At 41.6% G+C, this 17474-nt stretch overlaps 1 protein-coding gene across 2 annotated transcripts; it reads left to right on the forward strand.

Annotated features, from left to right (window-relative positions):
• The first annotated feature begins 997 nt into the window (after positions 1-997).
• On the forward strand, positions 998-17187 carry LOC111963931 (TNF receptor-associated factor 2). Of its 2 annotated transcripts, none has more exons than XM_023987527.1 (12): positions 998-1199; positions 3398-3608; positions 5049-5127; positions 7174-7272; positions 7536-7697; positions 7846-7920; positions 8135-8209; positions 8374-8460; positions 9129-9608; positions 13002-13179; positions 13366-13514; positions 13744-17187. In XM_023987527.1, the coding sequence occupies exons 2-12, from the start codon at positions 3421-3423 to the stop codon at positions 13960-13962; spliced, it is 1791 nt and encodes a 596-aa protein (XP_023843295.1). In that variant the 5' UTR covers positions 998-1199; positions 3398-3420; the 3' UTR covers positions 13963-17187. The 2 variants fall into 2 exon arrangements, with proteins under 2 accessions (XP_023843295.1, XP_023843296.1); XM_023987528.1 differs by lacking the exon at positions 998-1199 and adding an exon at positions 1248-1391.
• The last annotated feature ends 287 nt before the right edge of the window (positions 17188-17474 follow it).

The raw sequence follows: 17474 nt of genomic DNA on the forward strand, positions 1-17474 counted from the left end.
TTACTCCTTTCCTAATTTCCTTTTTAAATCTTTGTCAGAGTGAAAGCCCAGATACTGACCTCTGTCCTGTCAGTGACCCTACTACTCCCCTTTCTACTGGAGTGGCACAGATGCATAGGGAGATGGGGTGCATGTCAATAGTGTTGGTGGCTCCCTCACCTTGTCCAAAAATGGTCCCCTACTTTGAGTAGGATTTGCATTCAGGCAAAGCAGGGAAAGGGGGATACCTAGTCATTTGTACAACTGAATACATTCAACTGAAATGTCTTCCGCATTTAACACAACCCCTCTGAATCAGAGAGGTGCGGGGGCTGCCTTAATCAACATCCACGTCATCGGCGCCCGGGGAACAGTGGGTCAACTGCTAATTAACCTTGAGTGCGGCCATTCAACCTTCCCACAGAGCAAACTACAGACTTGCTTCATATTGACTTAGTACTTTTTGACAGTGTCAAGTGAATGAAATATTTGCATCCTCTTTCAGTGTCCATATCTCTGAATACACAGAGCACTGTTGACTTACCAGGGAAACACCTCACACAACCTTGATACAGGTCACGTTTCACTTCTGAAGATAGTCCTGTTGATCTATTATTTTGAATGTTTCTCTTTTACCAGTTGCGGTGGCAGTTGCTAGGCTTACAATTTATAGCTACCTTAAATGCTGACTTGAGGAACTGTATCTCATGAGGTATGCTTATATAGTAACTATACTGGAATTTGGTATAAATAATAGTCAAGTGTTATAAATTGTATAACATATATAATTATGCAAATCTAAACTGTAGAATTCATCCGTATCTCTATATTTTTTTGTATGAATGTATTTTAATTTTAGTCTAGTATGAAACTTTTAGAAAAGGAATACCGTTAGGAATGCACCCCCCTATACAGGCTCACGTTTGGTCTGGCTGTCAAGTCAATCCTAATGATTTATATGTAGCCTACACATCATTGGTCAACCCATGTTTAGGCTGCACATGACGTAACACCCACACAGCACAGTGCAATGGCGAAGTTGGACAATAACAGCCCTAGCTAGCTTCTCGGTACCATATGTATTATGTCGTTAACATTAAAGAAAACTGAATCATTCTTCTGCAGAGTCACATGCAACATTTGTACATTTGTACATCGCGGGGCTGCGACGAGAAGGAGCATTCTACTACCCCTGCAAGCGATGAGGGTTTAAAACGCTGGTAAATGTCATGTAATTGCCCGTCGTCCATTTTCAATACGAAACCTTTTCGACATCAAACTGGTTTGTGCACCTGCTTTTTAAAGGGGCGTGGCGGCAGACGTGTTGGGTACCACTTCCAGCTAAAGATGCTGATAGCTATAGCAACAACAACAGGGGAAAGCGAAGGGCGACAACAATGGATTTACGATTTGTAAGCATCATTCGGATTGTCTGACTACGCCGAGCATTTCGTTTGTGGTGACATGACGATCAACTGTTCCCGACACGAATGTAGCTCGAGCGACATGGCGCTATGACTGCTGACTCGAAATGTAAACAAAGGGAGACGGGCCTTATGCTATCTCTCTTTATAGGCCTGGCTAGCTGCATTGAAGTTGTCGTTGATAGTGTCAATGACTGTCTTTATGCACGGTGTACTAGTACAAGCATACCATGTGATGGATCGTGTGTCAGTTGTACCGTAATGTTTCAAATGGGTGTTAAAATAATTTTTTCTAGTACAACAATGACAAGCTTTTTGGAATGTCAAAGGATTAGGCTAGATGCCATACCTTGCAGTTATTTGGCTATAATGCCACCATTTAAACAAGCAATATTGGCTCGCTTTTGTAACCTATCAGCTTTGCAAAATTGTCTCTCTCTGACATGACAAGTAGTGTTATATTAGTGGGTCGTTCCACGAAAAGAGTGCATTTTGCATCCCTTTGATATTTTAAGTAGAACTTGTGCACAATTATATCATTTTAAAAGCATGTTATATTAAATGAAGTGCCATTTAATATAGACCTCATGGAAAATTCAATACAATCTCGGCATTTTGACATGTCCCTCCATGCACCCTCTGCACCTTCTAGGAAGATTTGGACCCCAACTCCCAAGTTTTCACCATCATCGTAAAGCCCTGGTTATTTTGTTGCTTTGAGTCATTTCTGAAGAGTATTATTTATGTGATTAGTGATTAATTTACTCCTGTCTCATTTTAAGGTTAACCCAGTTACGTGAACTGCTCGCTATAATATGGTAGAACTATTCCTTTTTAAATAGTTTTTTCAAAAAACATTTAACATCTAATAGTCAAATCATAGTGTAAAAGCATGTTAGATGGTTCTACTGGTTCTACTCGTATTGGCCATTTTTTGTGGTGTTATGTTCCCCAGCAAGAAAATGAAAAATTGTCACTCAAACAGAAGGGGAACTATCAACAGAGTCACTGACAACAACCAAAACAGAAAAGGTGGGGTTTTGGGAGGGGTTCTGAAAGACTCATGTGGGTATCCCACTGAAAGTTGACTAACAACTGGGACCTAAAAGACCTACCATGAGCACCCACTAAATTTCCCCAAGAACAGGCAAACAAAATAATTACCCACACCTTAAAGACAGGAAGCAAACCAAAAAGTGGTGCAAAACAGGGAAGATCAGATAAAGGATTGTTTTTCAAGAAATCAAATAGGGCACTCCAACTAAAGCTGTTAACCCTCCACATCTCTCAAGATCACTGAGCCAGCCACTCTTAAATATCACCTGGGCCAGCACAGGTGGAACACCTTCCAACTAACGAGATGACAAGCTAGCACACTGACTAACGAGGTGACGCCTATCAGTGCAGCTAACGAGCTATATACATGGAAAACCCAATGCCTGTAGCAGTGGAAAGCTGAGCGGGTCGAGCATAACACATCAACCCTGTTACCTATAGATAGGCTAGAAATGTTTTAACAATCTTTTGTGAAGCTTGCATTCTATTGCCCCTCCCTGTTGCACACAACATGCTTCCGTTCCCCCTGTCACAAGGGGATTTATGTCTTATTTAGATTAATTTGTCAAACCTGTTACAGTCAACCCTGTTATTTTATTACTATAGTGTTTTTTTCTTTAACCCCTTGATGGGAAAATTTGTTTTTTACAAAAAAAGGTTACGCTTCTCAAAAGGCACTGAATTGGTGGAATGACCCTAGTGTCATATCAAGAAAAATCAGTATGTAGCGTACCTTCTGCACCTTTATCTTTATTAACCAGTATTATAGTTTGATTTCAAAAAGAGACTTATAAGAAGCTGGCAAATGGAGACCTGTGCACACTGATCATTCTAGCTTTATCATGTCATCAACACATAGAAAAACCTGCCTTGTCATGTCAATACCTCATAGTAGTGTTTTCATATTTATTTGGACTCTGTGACGTTGTTGTTGCCAGGTCTGAGGCGTACTGAGTGAATCATGGCCACGCAAGAACCATCCCCTCCATCGTCCATGGAGAGCAACAAACCCGGCTTCCCCAAGAAGATCCTGGCCAATAAGCTGGAGGATAAGCACCTGTGTAACTGCTGTCACAACCTGTTGCGGAGGCCCTTCCAAGCCCAGTGTGGACACCGCTTCTGTTCCTACTGCTTCAATATGACTGTCAGGTAGGAGTTCAAAGAGTGTATCTCAATTGTATACAATCGTCTTTATTGTCTCCTTTCCCTGTAATGTGTATGTGCTGGTCTGGTAAAACTTTAGACTATTGAAATGTCCCCCAAGATATGATGCTTGATGAATACACTGATTGTACAAAACATTAAGGACACCTGCTCTTTCCATGACATAGACTGAACAGGTGAATCCAGGTGAAACCTATGATGCCTTATTGATGTCACTTGTTAAATCCACTTTAATCAGTGTAGATGAAGGGGAGGAGATGGGTTAAATAAGGATTTTTAGGCCTTGAGACATGGATTGTGTATGTGTGCCATTCAGAAGATGAATGGGCAAGACAACATATTTAAGTGCCTTTGAACGGGGTATGGTAGTAGGTGCCAGGTGCACCGGTTTGTGTCGAGTTTTTCACTCTTTACAGTTTCCTGTATCAATAAGGGTCCACTACCCAAAGGACATCCAGCCAGTGGTGTAAAGTAGTTAAGTAAAAATACTTTAAAGTACTACTTAAGTATTTTTTAGGGTATCTGTACTTTAGTATTCATATTTTGGACAACTTTTACTTCACTACATTCCTAAAGAAAATTATGTACTTTTTACTCCAAACATTTTCCCTGACACCCAAAAGTACTAGTTACAGTGGGGCAAAAAAGTATTTAGTCAGCCACCAATTGTTCAAGTTCTCCCACTTAAAAAGATGAGAGAGGCCTGTAATTGTCATCATAGGTACACTTCAACTATGACAGACAAAATMACAAAAAAAAATCCAGAAAATCACATTGTAGGATTTTTAATGAATTTATTTGCAAATTATGGTGGAAAATAAGTATTTTGTACATTTTGAATGCTTAGCAGGACAGGAAAATGGTCCAATTCACACACTTATCAAGAGAAGTGCTTCGTTTGTTAATGATGTTGGAGTGTGCCCCTGGCTATCCGTACATTTAAAAAATATGTAATGGTGAAATCTGGTTTGCTTAATATAAGGAATTTGAAATGTATTTACTTTTACTTTTAATGCTTAAGTATATTTTAGCAATTCAATTTACTTTTTATACTTAAGTATATGTAAAACCAAATACTTTTAGACTTTTACTCAAGTAGTATTTTACTGGGTGAGTCATTTTCTATTAAGGTATCTTTACTTTTACTCAAGTATGACAATTGGGTACTTTTTCCACCACTGCATCCAGCCAACTTGACACAATTGTGGGAAGCATTGGAGTCAACATGGCCCTGTGGAATGCTTTCGACACCTTGTAGAATCCATGCCCCGGCGAATTGAGGATGTTCTGAGGGCAAAAGAGGGGGGCGGGGTGCAACTCAATGTAAGGAGTGTTTTGTACACTCAGTGTATATTACACATTTGACAATATTTCACACTGTACTGTTATTTTGTACTGTTTGTTGACAACATATTCCCATTGCAGAGATGGACCTCAGAAATGCAATGCTTGTATCAAAGAGGACATTTTTGAAGAGCCCACATCAATTCTAAAACAAGGCTGTGTAAGTGTCTACAATGTTGGTCTTTGTGAACATATAGGCACACTTGCTCTTGAATACATACAGTGCATTAGGAAAGTATTCAGGCCCCTTGGCTTTTTCCACATTTTGTTACGTTACAACCATATTCTAAAATGGATGTAAAAAAAATAATAATCCTAGTCAATCCACACACAACACCTGATAATTGAAAAAGTGAAAACAGGTTTTTAGAATTGTTTACAAATGTATTAAAAATAAAAAACAGAAATACATTATTTCCATAAGTATTCAGACCCTTTGCTATGAGACTTGAAATTGAGCTCAGGTGCATCCTGTTTCCATCGATCATCCTTGAGATGTTTCTACAACTTGATTGGAGTCCACCTGAGGTAAATTCGATTGATTGGACATGATTTGGAAAGGCACACACATGTCTATATAAGGTCCCACAGTTGACAGTACATGTCAGAGCAAAAACCAAGCCATGAGGTCGAAGAAATTGTCTGTAGAGCTCCGAGACAGGATTGTGTCGAGGAAAAGAGCACAGTGGCCTCCATCATTCTTAAATGGAAGAAGTTTGGAACCACCAAGACTCTTCCTAGAGCTGGCCACCCAGCCAAACAAAGAAATCGGGGGAGAAGGGCCTCAGGAAGGTGACCAAGAACCCGATGGTTACTCTGACAGAGCTCTAGAGTTCCGCTCTAGAGAAGGGGTAACCTTCCAGAAGGACAACCATTTCTGCAGCGCTCCACCAATCAGGACTTTATGATAGAGTGGTCAGACGGAAGCCACTCCTCAGTAAAAGGCACATGACAGCCCGCTTGGAGTTTGCCAAAAGGCACCTAAAGACTCGCAGACCATGAGATACAAGATTGTCTGGTCTGATGAAACAGATTGAACTCTTTGGCCTGAATGCCAAGCATCACGTCTGGAGGAAACCTGGCACCATCCCTACGGTGAAGCATAGTGGTGGCAGCATCATGCTGTGGGGATTTTTTTCAGCGGCAGGCACTGAGAGACAGGATTGAGGGAAAGATGAACGGAGCAAAGTACCGAGAGATCCTTGATGAAAACCTGCTCCAGAGAGCTCAGGGCCTCAGACTGGGACAAAGGTTCACCTTCCAATAGGACAATGACCCTAAACACACAGCCAAGACAACACAGGAGTGGCTTCGGGATAAGTCTCAGCATGTCCTTTAGTGGCCCAGCCAGAGCCCGGATTGAACCTGATCAGACATCTCTGGAGAGACCTTAAAATAGCTGTGCAGCAACACTCTCCACCCTACCTGACAGAGCTTGAGAGAATCTGCAGAGAAGAATGGGAGAAACTCCCCAAATACAGGTGTGCCAAGCTTGTAGCGTCATACCCAAGAAGATTCGAGGCTGTAATCGCTGCCAAAAGGTGCTTCAACAAAGTACTGAGTAAAGGGTCTGAATACTTATGTAAATGTGATATTTCAGTAAAAACATTTTTTAGAAATGTGCAAAAATGTCTTACAGTTTTTGCTTTGTCATTATGGGGTATTGTTTGTTGATTGATGAGGGGGAAAAAACTATTTAATACATTTTAGAATAAGGCTATAACGTAACAAAATGTGGGGGAAAAATCAAGGGGTTTTCAAATGCACTGTATTTAAAAGATGTCAATCTCTAGGAGCTTCTTCTTCAGTATTTTATTCCAGTGTCAGTTCATCGTCCCAAAGAAAAACGTGAGATCTAAATGTATCCTTTAAATACTGGTGATGTCATTCAACTTTTGAATCGGACCTTGTTTACACTGGTTTTATAAAAGCCCTGTCATTCAGAAGTAATGTCTAGCTGGTGTTATCCGTGTGTACAGTAGCTTCTCCTTGTGTTGTATAATGCAAAGGTAGTGCCAGTGCGTCCACGTTATTTGGAGCGTGTGCACTTATCTCTCTCTCTCACACACACGCACGCACGCACGCACGCACACACACACACACACACACACACACACCTCGCAATCATAAATGATGCGTTTGGAAAACAGGACAGATTAACTGTAACAGCAAAAGCCTCCATTTTTGTTTGCTCTCACTTCTGCAGGCTTTTCCTGACAACGCAGCTCGAAGAGAGGTCGAAAACCTCTCTGCTGTCTGCATAAACGAAGGTTGCACTTGGAAAGGCAATATTAAAGAATACGAGGTTAGTTGCCTGTTTTTTCGACTGATTATCAACCTTTTCATCGTTCAAACGATGCGTTTAGACAGACGGGCATTATTGAAAATAAGGAGCACCACCAATGTGCCAGAAATGCTTGTAAGCAATGCATCTCAGTACTGTAGTGTATGTCTGGGTTTTGCTCTGCTCTTTTGTCATGATCAGTTTGACCGAAGATCCTTGGTTACACTGTTATGAACGTATACTAAAGCCAAGTGAATCCTAACTTTATTTTCGGTCTCTTACAGTTGAGCCACGAAGAGAAGTGTGAGTACATGATCATCCCCTGCCCTTCCTGTAAAGAGCGGATCCGCTTCAACGAACAGGAACGCCACAACGAGCGAGAGTGCCCTGAGAGAACCCTCAACTGCAAGTACTGCAAGGAACCATTTCATTTCAAAAACATCAAGGTGAGAAATAATGCAGGCTCTGAGAGAACGCCCATCCGTCTGTTGTTTGTTAAATCTCTCAAATGGCTGGTTTATGATCTCGTCAAGATTGCAAGGAGTAGTAGCATCAATTTGTGTAAGAAGCTATGCAAAAACATGTCCTTTTTAGGCCCACGACGAGATCTGCCCCAAGTACCCCATGATCTGTGAAGGCTGTGCCAAGAAGAAAATCCCCAGGGAGAAGGTGAGTTCTTAAATCGTCAACACACACAATATAGKCGATTTTATATTGTCATTGGGAACTTGTGACTGAATGCATTTGGAAAAGGCATGACAGAAAAGGAAGCACAGTATTGAGAGAAAAAGAATCCACACTATTTTAAGAAGGATGATGTTTGAAATGGCTGTAGAACTTGTCAAATCATTGTCTTTTTTTCTTCTTTGGCTTTTTCCCCAAGTATGTGGACCACATTAAGTTCTGCAGCAAATTCAGAACGCCATGCAGATTCCATGTTGTTGGGTGTGATATGTCAGTAAGTAGCTTTCTTATCTTTTCAGAGCTATGGTTTTACCAATCCTAATGAAACAAACAAGGTTGTTACTGTGTAATTACCATTTGACCATGTTATTTGTTAGTTAATACCTGGTTAAAGTGCTACTGTTAAAACAGCTGTCCTCTCCCCCGCTCTCTGTGCAGGTGGAGAAGGAGAGGATCCACGACCACGAGAGGGCCTGCGCATACGAGCATCTAAACCTGCTGCTACACTACATTATGGGCATGAAGGTGAGGGTGAGCATGGATGTAGTGGAGCGGAAATGCTGTTGATACACCTTTTTATTTGGTGAATAGCAGTGTACTCACCTATTACGCTAAATTATGGTTGGTGGCATTACCATTTACTTAGCAGTTACGTTAGCGTTAGCATTTAGATTAGCTTTAGCATTTACTTGCCTCGTCAAATCAAAGTTTATTGGTCGCATGCACAGTTTAGCAGATGTTATAGCGGGTGCAGCAGAATGTTTGTTACTAGCTCCTAACAATGCAGTAAAATGTCAATGAAGTAGAAAAATAATAAAATAAAAAAATTGTAAATCAAGAAACATCGGAAAACAAATCGAATTAACATGAAATAGCACAGTAACAGTAATCCAAATGCAATCTATGCGTATGTACACCAGATGTGTTCACCCAAGATATACTAAAAATGGTATGTACGCAGTAGATATATTTGAGTGAACTATGTCGAGAATACAGTATATAAATAAATATCTGGTGCGTATTAACAGTYTAACTAAAATGCAATGTACAGTAGTAGAAGTATTAGAATGAGCTTTGTCGAGAATACAGTATTTAAATACACAGTATCTTCTGTCTCCTAGTCTACGATCAGCTCCTTTTGTTTTGTTGATGGAGTGGTTATTTTCTCTGTGTTTACTTATGTATCCCTGAAGGTGAGCATGGAGGGCCTGCAGCCGCAGGGACTGGAGCTAGCCGGACACAAGCTCCTGGACCTCCACCGTTCCCTCAGGGAGCTGGAGATCCGCGTCTCCCAGCTCAGCACCACCTCGATCGGGCCTCCCGTGCAGGGGGCCACCTCCTCCTCTTCCTCCTCCTTAGGTCTCCCCGGGCCTCCTACCCCGGCTCTTCCTCTGCCTCCACCTCCCGCCCCAGTCCCAACCCTGACCGTGTCCACCTCCTTCACCCCCCTGCCTAGCTCGGTGGGGGCGGCCCTGGAGCTGCAGCTCCACAGTGAGAAGACCAAGGTGGCGGAGCTGGGACGCAGGTGCACTGACCTGGAGGTGAAGGTGGGGACGTTTGAGAATGTGGTGTGTGTGTTGAACCGAGAGGTAGAACGCTTCACCACCACCATGGAGGCAGGTAACAGACAGCATCGCCTGGACCAGGATAAGATTGAGGCCCTGAGCAACAAGGTAGGAATGAGGACCCTGAAGCAGAAATTAAATTGTAATTTGCTTTATAGAGTCCCTTTCCAACATTTAAAGACGTCCTCCAGCGATTTGTTTTACTTTTATTGTAGGAAGCGATTTCCCAAGTATAAATATAGTAAAGTACACACACTAAAGGGTAAAAAAATGTTTTTGAGAAAAATAGTTATTTTGTTTTTCACACAACTGCAAACTTCAAACAGTAGGGCACTCAAGGAGTTGGTCTGATAGGAATCCGTGATGTCATCAGCCTTCTCCTTACTTGATGAACCAAAGAGGAGAAATAAAGAGCAAAACAGGCCCCACCCCTAACTGTTCCTATGTCATGACTTACATGTACAGTTGAAGTCAGAAGTTTACATACACCTTAGCCAAATACATTTAAACTCAGTTTTTCACAATTTRTGATATTTAATCCTAGTAAAAATTCCCTGTTTTAGGTCAGTTAGGATCACCACTTTATTTTAAGAATGTGAAATGTCAGAATAATATTAGAGAGAATGATTTATTTCAGCTTTTATTTCTTTCAGCACATTCCCAGTGGGTCAGAAGTTTATATACACTCAATTAGTATTTGTTAGCATTGCCTTCCACAAGCTTCCCACAATAAGTTGGGTGAATTTTGGCCCATTCCTCCTGACAGAGCTGGTGTAACAGAGTCAGGTTTGTAGGCCTCCTTGTTCGCACACGCTTTTTCAGTTCTGCCAACACATTTTCTATAGGATTGAGGTCAGGGGTTTGTGATGGCCACTCCAATACCTTGACTTTGTTGTCCTTAAGCCATTTTGCCACAACTTTGGAAGTATGCTTGGGGTCATTGTCCATTTGGAAGACTCATTTGCGATCAAGCTTTAACTTCCTGACTGATGTTGCTTCAATATATCCACGTAATTTTCCTTCCTCATAATGCCATGTATTTTGTGAAGTGCACCAGTCCCTCCTGCAGCAAAGCACCCCCACAACATGATGCTGCCACCCCCTTGCTTCACGGTTGGGATGGTGTTCTTCGGCTTGCAAGGCTCCCCCTTTTTCCTCCATACATAACGATGGTCATTATGGCCAAACAGTTCTATTTTTGTTTCATCAGACCAGAGGACATTTCTCCAAAAAGTACGATCAGGTGCAAACCATAGTCATGCTTTTTTATGGCGGTTTTGGAGCAGTGGCTTCTTCCTTACTGAGCGGCCTTTCAGGTTATGTCGATATAGGACTCGTTTTACTGTGGATATAGATAATTTTGTACCTGTTTCCTCCAGCATCTTCACAAGGTCCTTTGTTGTTGTTCTGGGATTGATTTGCACTTTTCGTACCAAAGTACGTTAATCTCTAGGAGACAGAACGCGTCTCCTTCCTGAGCGGTATGACGGCTGTGTGGTCCCATGGTGTTTATACTTGCGTACTATTGTTTGTACAGATGAACGTGGTACCTTCAGGCGTTTGGAAATTGCTCCCAAAGATGAACCAGACTTGTGGAGGTCTACAATGTTTTTTCTGAGGTCTTGGCAGATTTCTTTTGATTTTTCCATGATGTCAAGCAAAGAGGCACTGAGTTTGAAGGTAGGCCTTGAAATACATCCATAGGTACACCTCCAATTGACTCAAATGATGTCAATTAGCTTATCAGAAGCTTCTAAAGCCATGACATCATTTTCTGGAATTTTCCAAGCTGTTTAAAGGCACAGTCAACTTAGTGTATGTTAACTTCTGACCCACTGGAATTGTGATACAGTGAATTATAAGTGAAATAATCTGTCTGTGAACAATTGTTGGAAAAATTACTTGTGTCATGCACAGAGTAGATGTCCTAACCGACTTGCCAAAACTATAGTTTGTTAACAAGAAATTTGTGGAGTGGTTGAAAAACGAATTTTAATGACTCCAACCTAAGTGTATGTAAACTTCCGACTTCAACTGTACCTGGACCACCTATTGAGATGTGCCTTTTTGTTAAGTAAATCAGGTGTTAAATATGGTGAAAAGGGGACTGGAGTGCCACTTTAAATTCAATGGCATGACTTACTTAAGAAATAATACATGAGATGCCAAGTGTTATTACATTTTTATCATGGCTGTGATATGGGCATAGCCACGAGGCGAAGCCGAGGGGCGTACACAACAACAGCCTTGATAAAAATGTCATAACACATGGCCTTGAGTGTATTATTGCTTTTATACAATGGGTTACCAGCATTAACAATCTAGATTATTTCCCAAACCATACATTTTTCAACAAAACGTGATGCCACATTCACTAACACTGGTTGTCAAGTGACATTTTAGGCATTCTCTGGTTGTTAGTTCTATTCGTATTGACTGCCATGTAAAGCAAAACTACCCAGGCGCTGGTTGATAGATCCAGATCCTTGGTTTCTAGGGATGCTGTCCATGGTTCTGAAAACAGTGCACGTCTGGTCTATCCATAGGGAAATTGAATGCCAGTTTGAAACATTTTATGGGGGCGCTGTCCATGCATCTGAAAACAGAGCTGAAACATTGTAGCAAAGACATTGATAAGGCAGATCAGAAAAACAGCGTTTTTCGGATGGTCACAGCATCGACAGCTTTATTTCTGATGCTGAATTGCACATTTCCACGTGGAGCAGAGCTCATTGCCCTAGTTTCTCATACATGCAGGCACAACGATTCTCTCTGTCTCTTTCCATTGGATTTTTGTGGTTCCTGGTTTCTTCATTTTTGTCTTCTTTTATTACGAATGAGTCTGCCTTCAGTTTGCGATTGCCTTTTCGGCCAAAGTGCAACTGCAAATCAAACCACACCTTATTCAGTAGGTGGCGTAGAAACGCCGGAGAATATTACCCATCTCGTGTTTTGAAACGGTTGCCAGATCGATGTTTATTCCCTTGTCTGATAGCCATTCCAGAAAGCACTTCACTGCCCAGTCGGTCTGTTTTGATGTAGCTGGCTTCTTAATTTTCTCTTTTTCTATGTCGTCTATAGCTGTGCTAACGTTACTGATTTCTGCATGTCTAATGTTAACGCTGGGCTCAGGTTGCTGGTCCACTTGCTCTTCTTCTTGTTTAATTTCTTTTAAAATCCTCCTCTTCTTGTTGGCACCATTCATTAAACATTAGTAGATAAAACAAATCAAAAGTCGCTTTAAAATCATCCATGACGAATTACAGGTGCTAAGACTAGTAGTAGTGGTAGTGGGGTTGCTAGGTAACGATGTAAACGATGCCACTTAATATGAATGTGGCCATGTGTATGTTGTCTCATATATCATGGGCGGGAGAGGCTCTAACAATGGGAATTCCAAACCACGCGTTGTATAATGGGGTATAAAGCTGGAGATTCAGAGTTTGTTTTGAATTCATAGAAGCTAGCACATTGGTGTGTGCGCGCGTGCGTGTGTCTCAGGTGCGGCAGCTGGAGAGGACGGTGGGGCTGAAGGACCTGACGGTAGCGGAGATGGAGGGCAGGCTGAGAGAGATGTCGGCCACCACATTCGATGGCGTCTTCGTCTGGAGGATCTCTGACTTCACCAAGAAGAGACAGGACGCCATTGCTGGCCGAGCCCCCGCCATGTTCTCACCAGGTATCTCCCAGAACCAGTGCTATAGACCACCTTAAGTGAGACCAGAGCTATTCCAGTCCGAGTCAAGACTGAAGCCAGAACAAACTGAGTCAAATTCGAGACTACCTTGTTCCGTAGTAGTGCAAGTCATAAGGACAGCACAAAACGTAGTCTATTGTATTTCCGATCCCAATTTTCCTCTTTCAGCCTTCTACACCAGTAAATACGGCTATAAGATGTGTCTGCGGATCTACCTGAATGGGGACGGGACAGGGCGTGGCAGTCACCTGTCTCTTTTCTTTGTGGTGATGAGAGGACTGAGTGATGCTCTGCTGAAATGGCCCTTCAACCAGAAGGCAAGGACCGGTGGACTCGTTTATAAAATGCACAGATTTGATCATATTTTTTTACATACTGAAATTCACGTCAGTCTTGTAATTTATAAATCTTCAAATTGGTTTGAAAATGTACAATAAATGTAGATTTTGCATGAAGATTTGTGATGTATTAATCAGACATGCTTATGTGGAATTCACACTTTTTGTCGCTCGCTCGCTCTCTCTTTCTTTCTCTACCTCTCACCAGGTGACTCTGATGCTGCTGGACCAGAGTAGCAGGGAGCACATCATCGACGCCTTCCGGCCTGACATCACTTCCTCCTCCTTCCAGAGGCCTGTGAGCGAGATGAACATCGCCAGCGGCTGCCCGCTGTTCTGCCCGCTCTCAAAGCTTGACGCCAAGAACTCCTACATCCGCGACGACATAATCTTCATCAAGGCCATTGTGGATCTCACAGGCCTTTAGATGCACCCTTTGAAGTGGAAGTGCGAGGCAACTGAGCAGCATTGTGGCAATTCAGGCTCCGTTTTGGCTGCTGTTGGTCACCATTTCGGCTCCATTTGGGTTCCATTTGGGATCCATTCTGGCCTATTTCAGTCCCCTCCAGTAGTAGGGAGACTGACATGCTTGCTACTGTATGCTGCATGCGGCTCCAGTTTGCCCAGCTCAGGAGGCCCTTGCACTGTTGTACAAGGCGGTCCTTTGCAGAGCAATTCTGTTGTAGCTCTACATATTGGTTCCTCATGGTGCTTGAACCCCACTTTAGCTCTGTATTATTTGAATCCATGGAAAAGGCAACTGAACAAACAAGTAACTCCAGAATATAGTCCCAATATTGAGTAGGACAGAACCTGTGGTATTGAAATAGGGATATGTGGCGGTTGGAGGGCATCTTTTTCTCTCTTTGTTTTTCATAAGACCTTGGAGTGAGTGAATTGTAGCCTTTAGAGGATAGTAAAAAGAGGGATATGAACCTTTTCCCTGTCCGTGTATAAAACCGACCCACTGCTTATCGTAGAAGTAGAGCTTGGCTTGYTGTAGCAGGGTATTAACATTTTTTTCTTGTTTCCGATCTCAACGCGAGTGATTTTGATTGTGGATATCGTGAGCTTCTCAATGCCATTGTTGAGTACATTTGCATAGACAAACGTGGAGTTATGTTATGAATAAGAATATGGGCATTTGTTTGCCTTTTTTGCGCAAATTGCATGCCTGCTATCTTTTATTGGCCTGTTCATGTTGAAGTGCTCTCTCTCCTTTCATTGAGTTGCTGGAGGGCTCTTCCTTGTTAGTTGTTACACTTGTTAGTGAGTTAAACCACCTGTGATGGTGGACATTGCCTGCATGTCTTGTATCCAGGCATATATTTTTTACATATACTTAGTGTTGCGTTTCTTGTTTCTCTTTAGGGGTCGAGGGTTACGGGATTGGTGGTTCGGTACATCTGTGGAAGATACAGTGGAGTTATCAGGGTGTTATAAGGCAGCTTGCCAATCAAAGCCTGAGGCATACGACAAGTGTATTTCTGTCACTGGTAAATACACCAACCTGGAAGAGCTTTCCCCCCAGGATATGCTCCGTACAGTAGCTCACATCTCAACACATAGTACTGTGCCCCACCACAGATGGAGGTTAATACAGGTTCAATGAACTGAAGGAATGGTGTGTTCCTTGTTTTCTGTCCATATTACAGTACGGTACATTTGTATGTAGTTTTGCTGCTCTCTCAGCTTTGTTTCCGGTGTAAAACAAATGTGTGGCGATCAATGCGAATTTTAGCATAGACAGTTGAGCGTTAGTTGAAGAGGTTAAAGTGGAAGGATAATGAGGGATGTAYCCTCGAAGTGAAAACAAGTGAATGTGATGGTATAATTTTCCATTGGACCATAGTGGTTGAAAATCATTAATTGATGTTTGATGTAACTCTACATAAATCCCATTAACCTGTGGGTGACAGTGAAATCCTCTTAGCCTAGMTGGTGTTATTATTCATGAAGCCCCACAAATGACGCTGACCAAAATGCTAAATCAGAGGAAATCCTTTAGATCTGAATGTATCTGTAGGTTCTATGCATGTCCACCAGGGGGTGCTGATTTACCCCAATAGTCTTCCCCCTCTGGACTTGCGTCAGGGTTTTCACAGGCCTGTTTTGAAACCAGTCTTGACCTGTGTTGAAACCTCTCTGTGCATGGGAGGGTTCAATTCATATTCAGTATCGCAGTTCGTTATTGTCTTACCTCGTAGACCAATGGCGAACGCATTGATTTGCATTCGTTTGGAGGAGTATAAATAAAGATAGCGTTATTATTATGTCATATCTCTSACTGCTTCTGTATAACACAAGCAGATGCCTATATATATTCATAAGAATTTATACATATAATATCATAATGTTGAGCAATTCAATATATTGATGTTACTATACACATATTGTTATTAATAAACATAGTATTGTTGAATATATTATTAATGATATCTATATACCTACTTTTTGTTTTTATGAGATGGTTTAAGACAGGTCTGGAAACCCCCTTAAAGTAACATATATTGGTTGAATTGCCATATTATGGTGCAACAACAAAAGCTCTGCCACATAATACCAACCATGTCACCCTATTCTTCTGGGTTAACTAGGCGGGGAAAAAAACACAATATTTACATTCCTCAAAATGACCCTTTAAAGGTTCTTGCAGTAATTCTGTGTAATTTAACTCTGTTTCTCAACCTTTTATATGCCACTGGGACCAGAAAACAATGGACCCTCTTGTACCAAGAACTGACAAGCTGCTATGGTCCTTGAAAGCACTTCTGGCTACGTTGTTGTCAGCTAACAATCTGAGGGACCAGTCAGCAGCATCCCAGAGACCAGTGCCGGTCCTCGGACCAGAGGTTGAGGACCACTGATATAATTTTCCTCTGAGAAAGGGTGCCTTGGTTGTTAAATGGGTAGTATTTGGCCTCAGTCAGTGAATACGGTGTTGTTTGGTCCTCTGATGGTTATAGACAGGGTTTGGTTCTGCGGGAGTAGATTCTGACCATGTTCATTATAGGAATAATCGTTTCTGCAGCTTTTTAGCTTCAAACAGGGGAAGTTGATCAGTAAGTATAGTGCACATAACGATCAGTCCTTTACATAAATACTTATTCTTGTGCTGTGCCAAAATGCTATATTACCTCCATATTATTACAAACGTTGTATTGTAAGTTGTACTTGTATTCTATGCTCAAATATGGTGCCAAATATGCTTGGAGAATAATGTGTATTTAAGGTTTATGGTTTGTATTCTTGTTTCATTKCAGTATAATGCATGGGTCACTTTTGGAACCAGATAGATTGATGGAGACGTCAATTTAGTATGTTAAGCAAAATATCTCCTTACAGTACAATCATATATCTTTCTTTAGGTGTCTGAATGTTAAGCCTTAATGCAGTGGTCCTCTCCACTGTTTCTGTGAGAGGAAAACAGTTCGGCAGTTCCCTTTTAACGGTTGTTGATGCAGCTGAATTGAATTAACTTTAATTGTGCACTTTGTATTATTTAAAGGTATCCACAGGGTACAACTTTGTTCTGTGATTGGTAAACTGTGAAGTCAGATCTATATACATTCTAATGTGTTCATTGATGTTCTCTATATACGCTATAAAGGCTCTTACAGAACATGCAGTATGCAATAAATTTGTCTTTGGATTTCTGGGTTTTGTTTGTCCTTTACCAACCGTCTGTCTGTGTCCCAAATGGAACCTATAGTGCACTACTTTTGATCTGACCCCTATCGGCCAATAGGGTGCCATTTACAGTAGGACAGCCTCTGAGTTCCATCTCTTCCTCCATGTTAGAGGGAGGTAGATGTCATTGATTTTGCTGTTCCTGTATTCAACCAGTAGGGGGTGCTGCTCACCATTATTTGACACTGGTCATCACTACAGTTATCATGCATGATCTTCATACAGGAATTATTTAATTCCTTTTGATGA

The sequence above is a fragment of the Salvelinus sp. IW2-2015 genome, linkage group LG5, assembly GCF_002910315.2.
Source record: "Salvelinus sp. IW2-2015 linkage group LG5, ASM291031v2, whole genome shotgun sequence".
NCBI lineage: Eukaryota > Metazoa > Chordata > Actinopteri > Salmoniformes > Salmonidae > Salvelinus > Salvelinus sp. IW2-2015.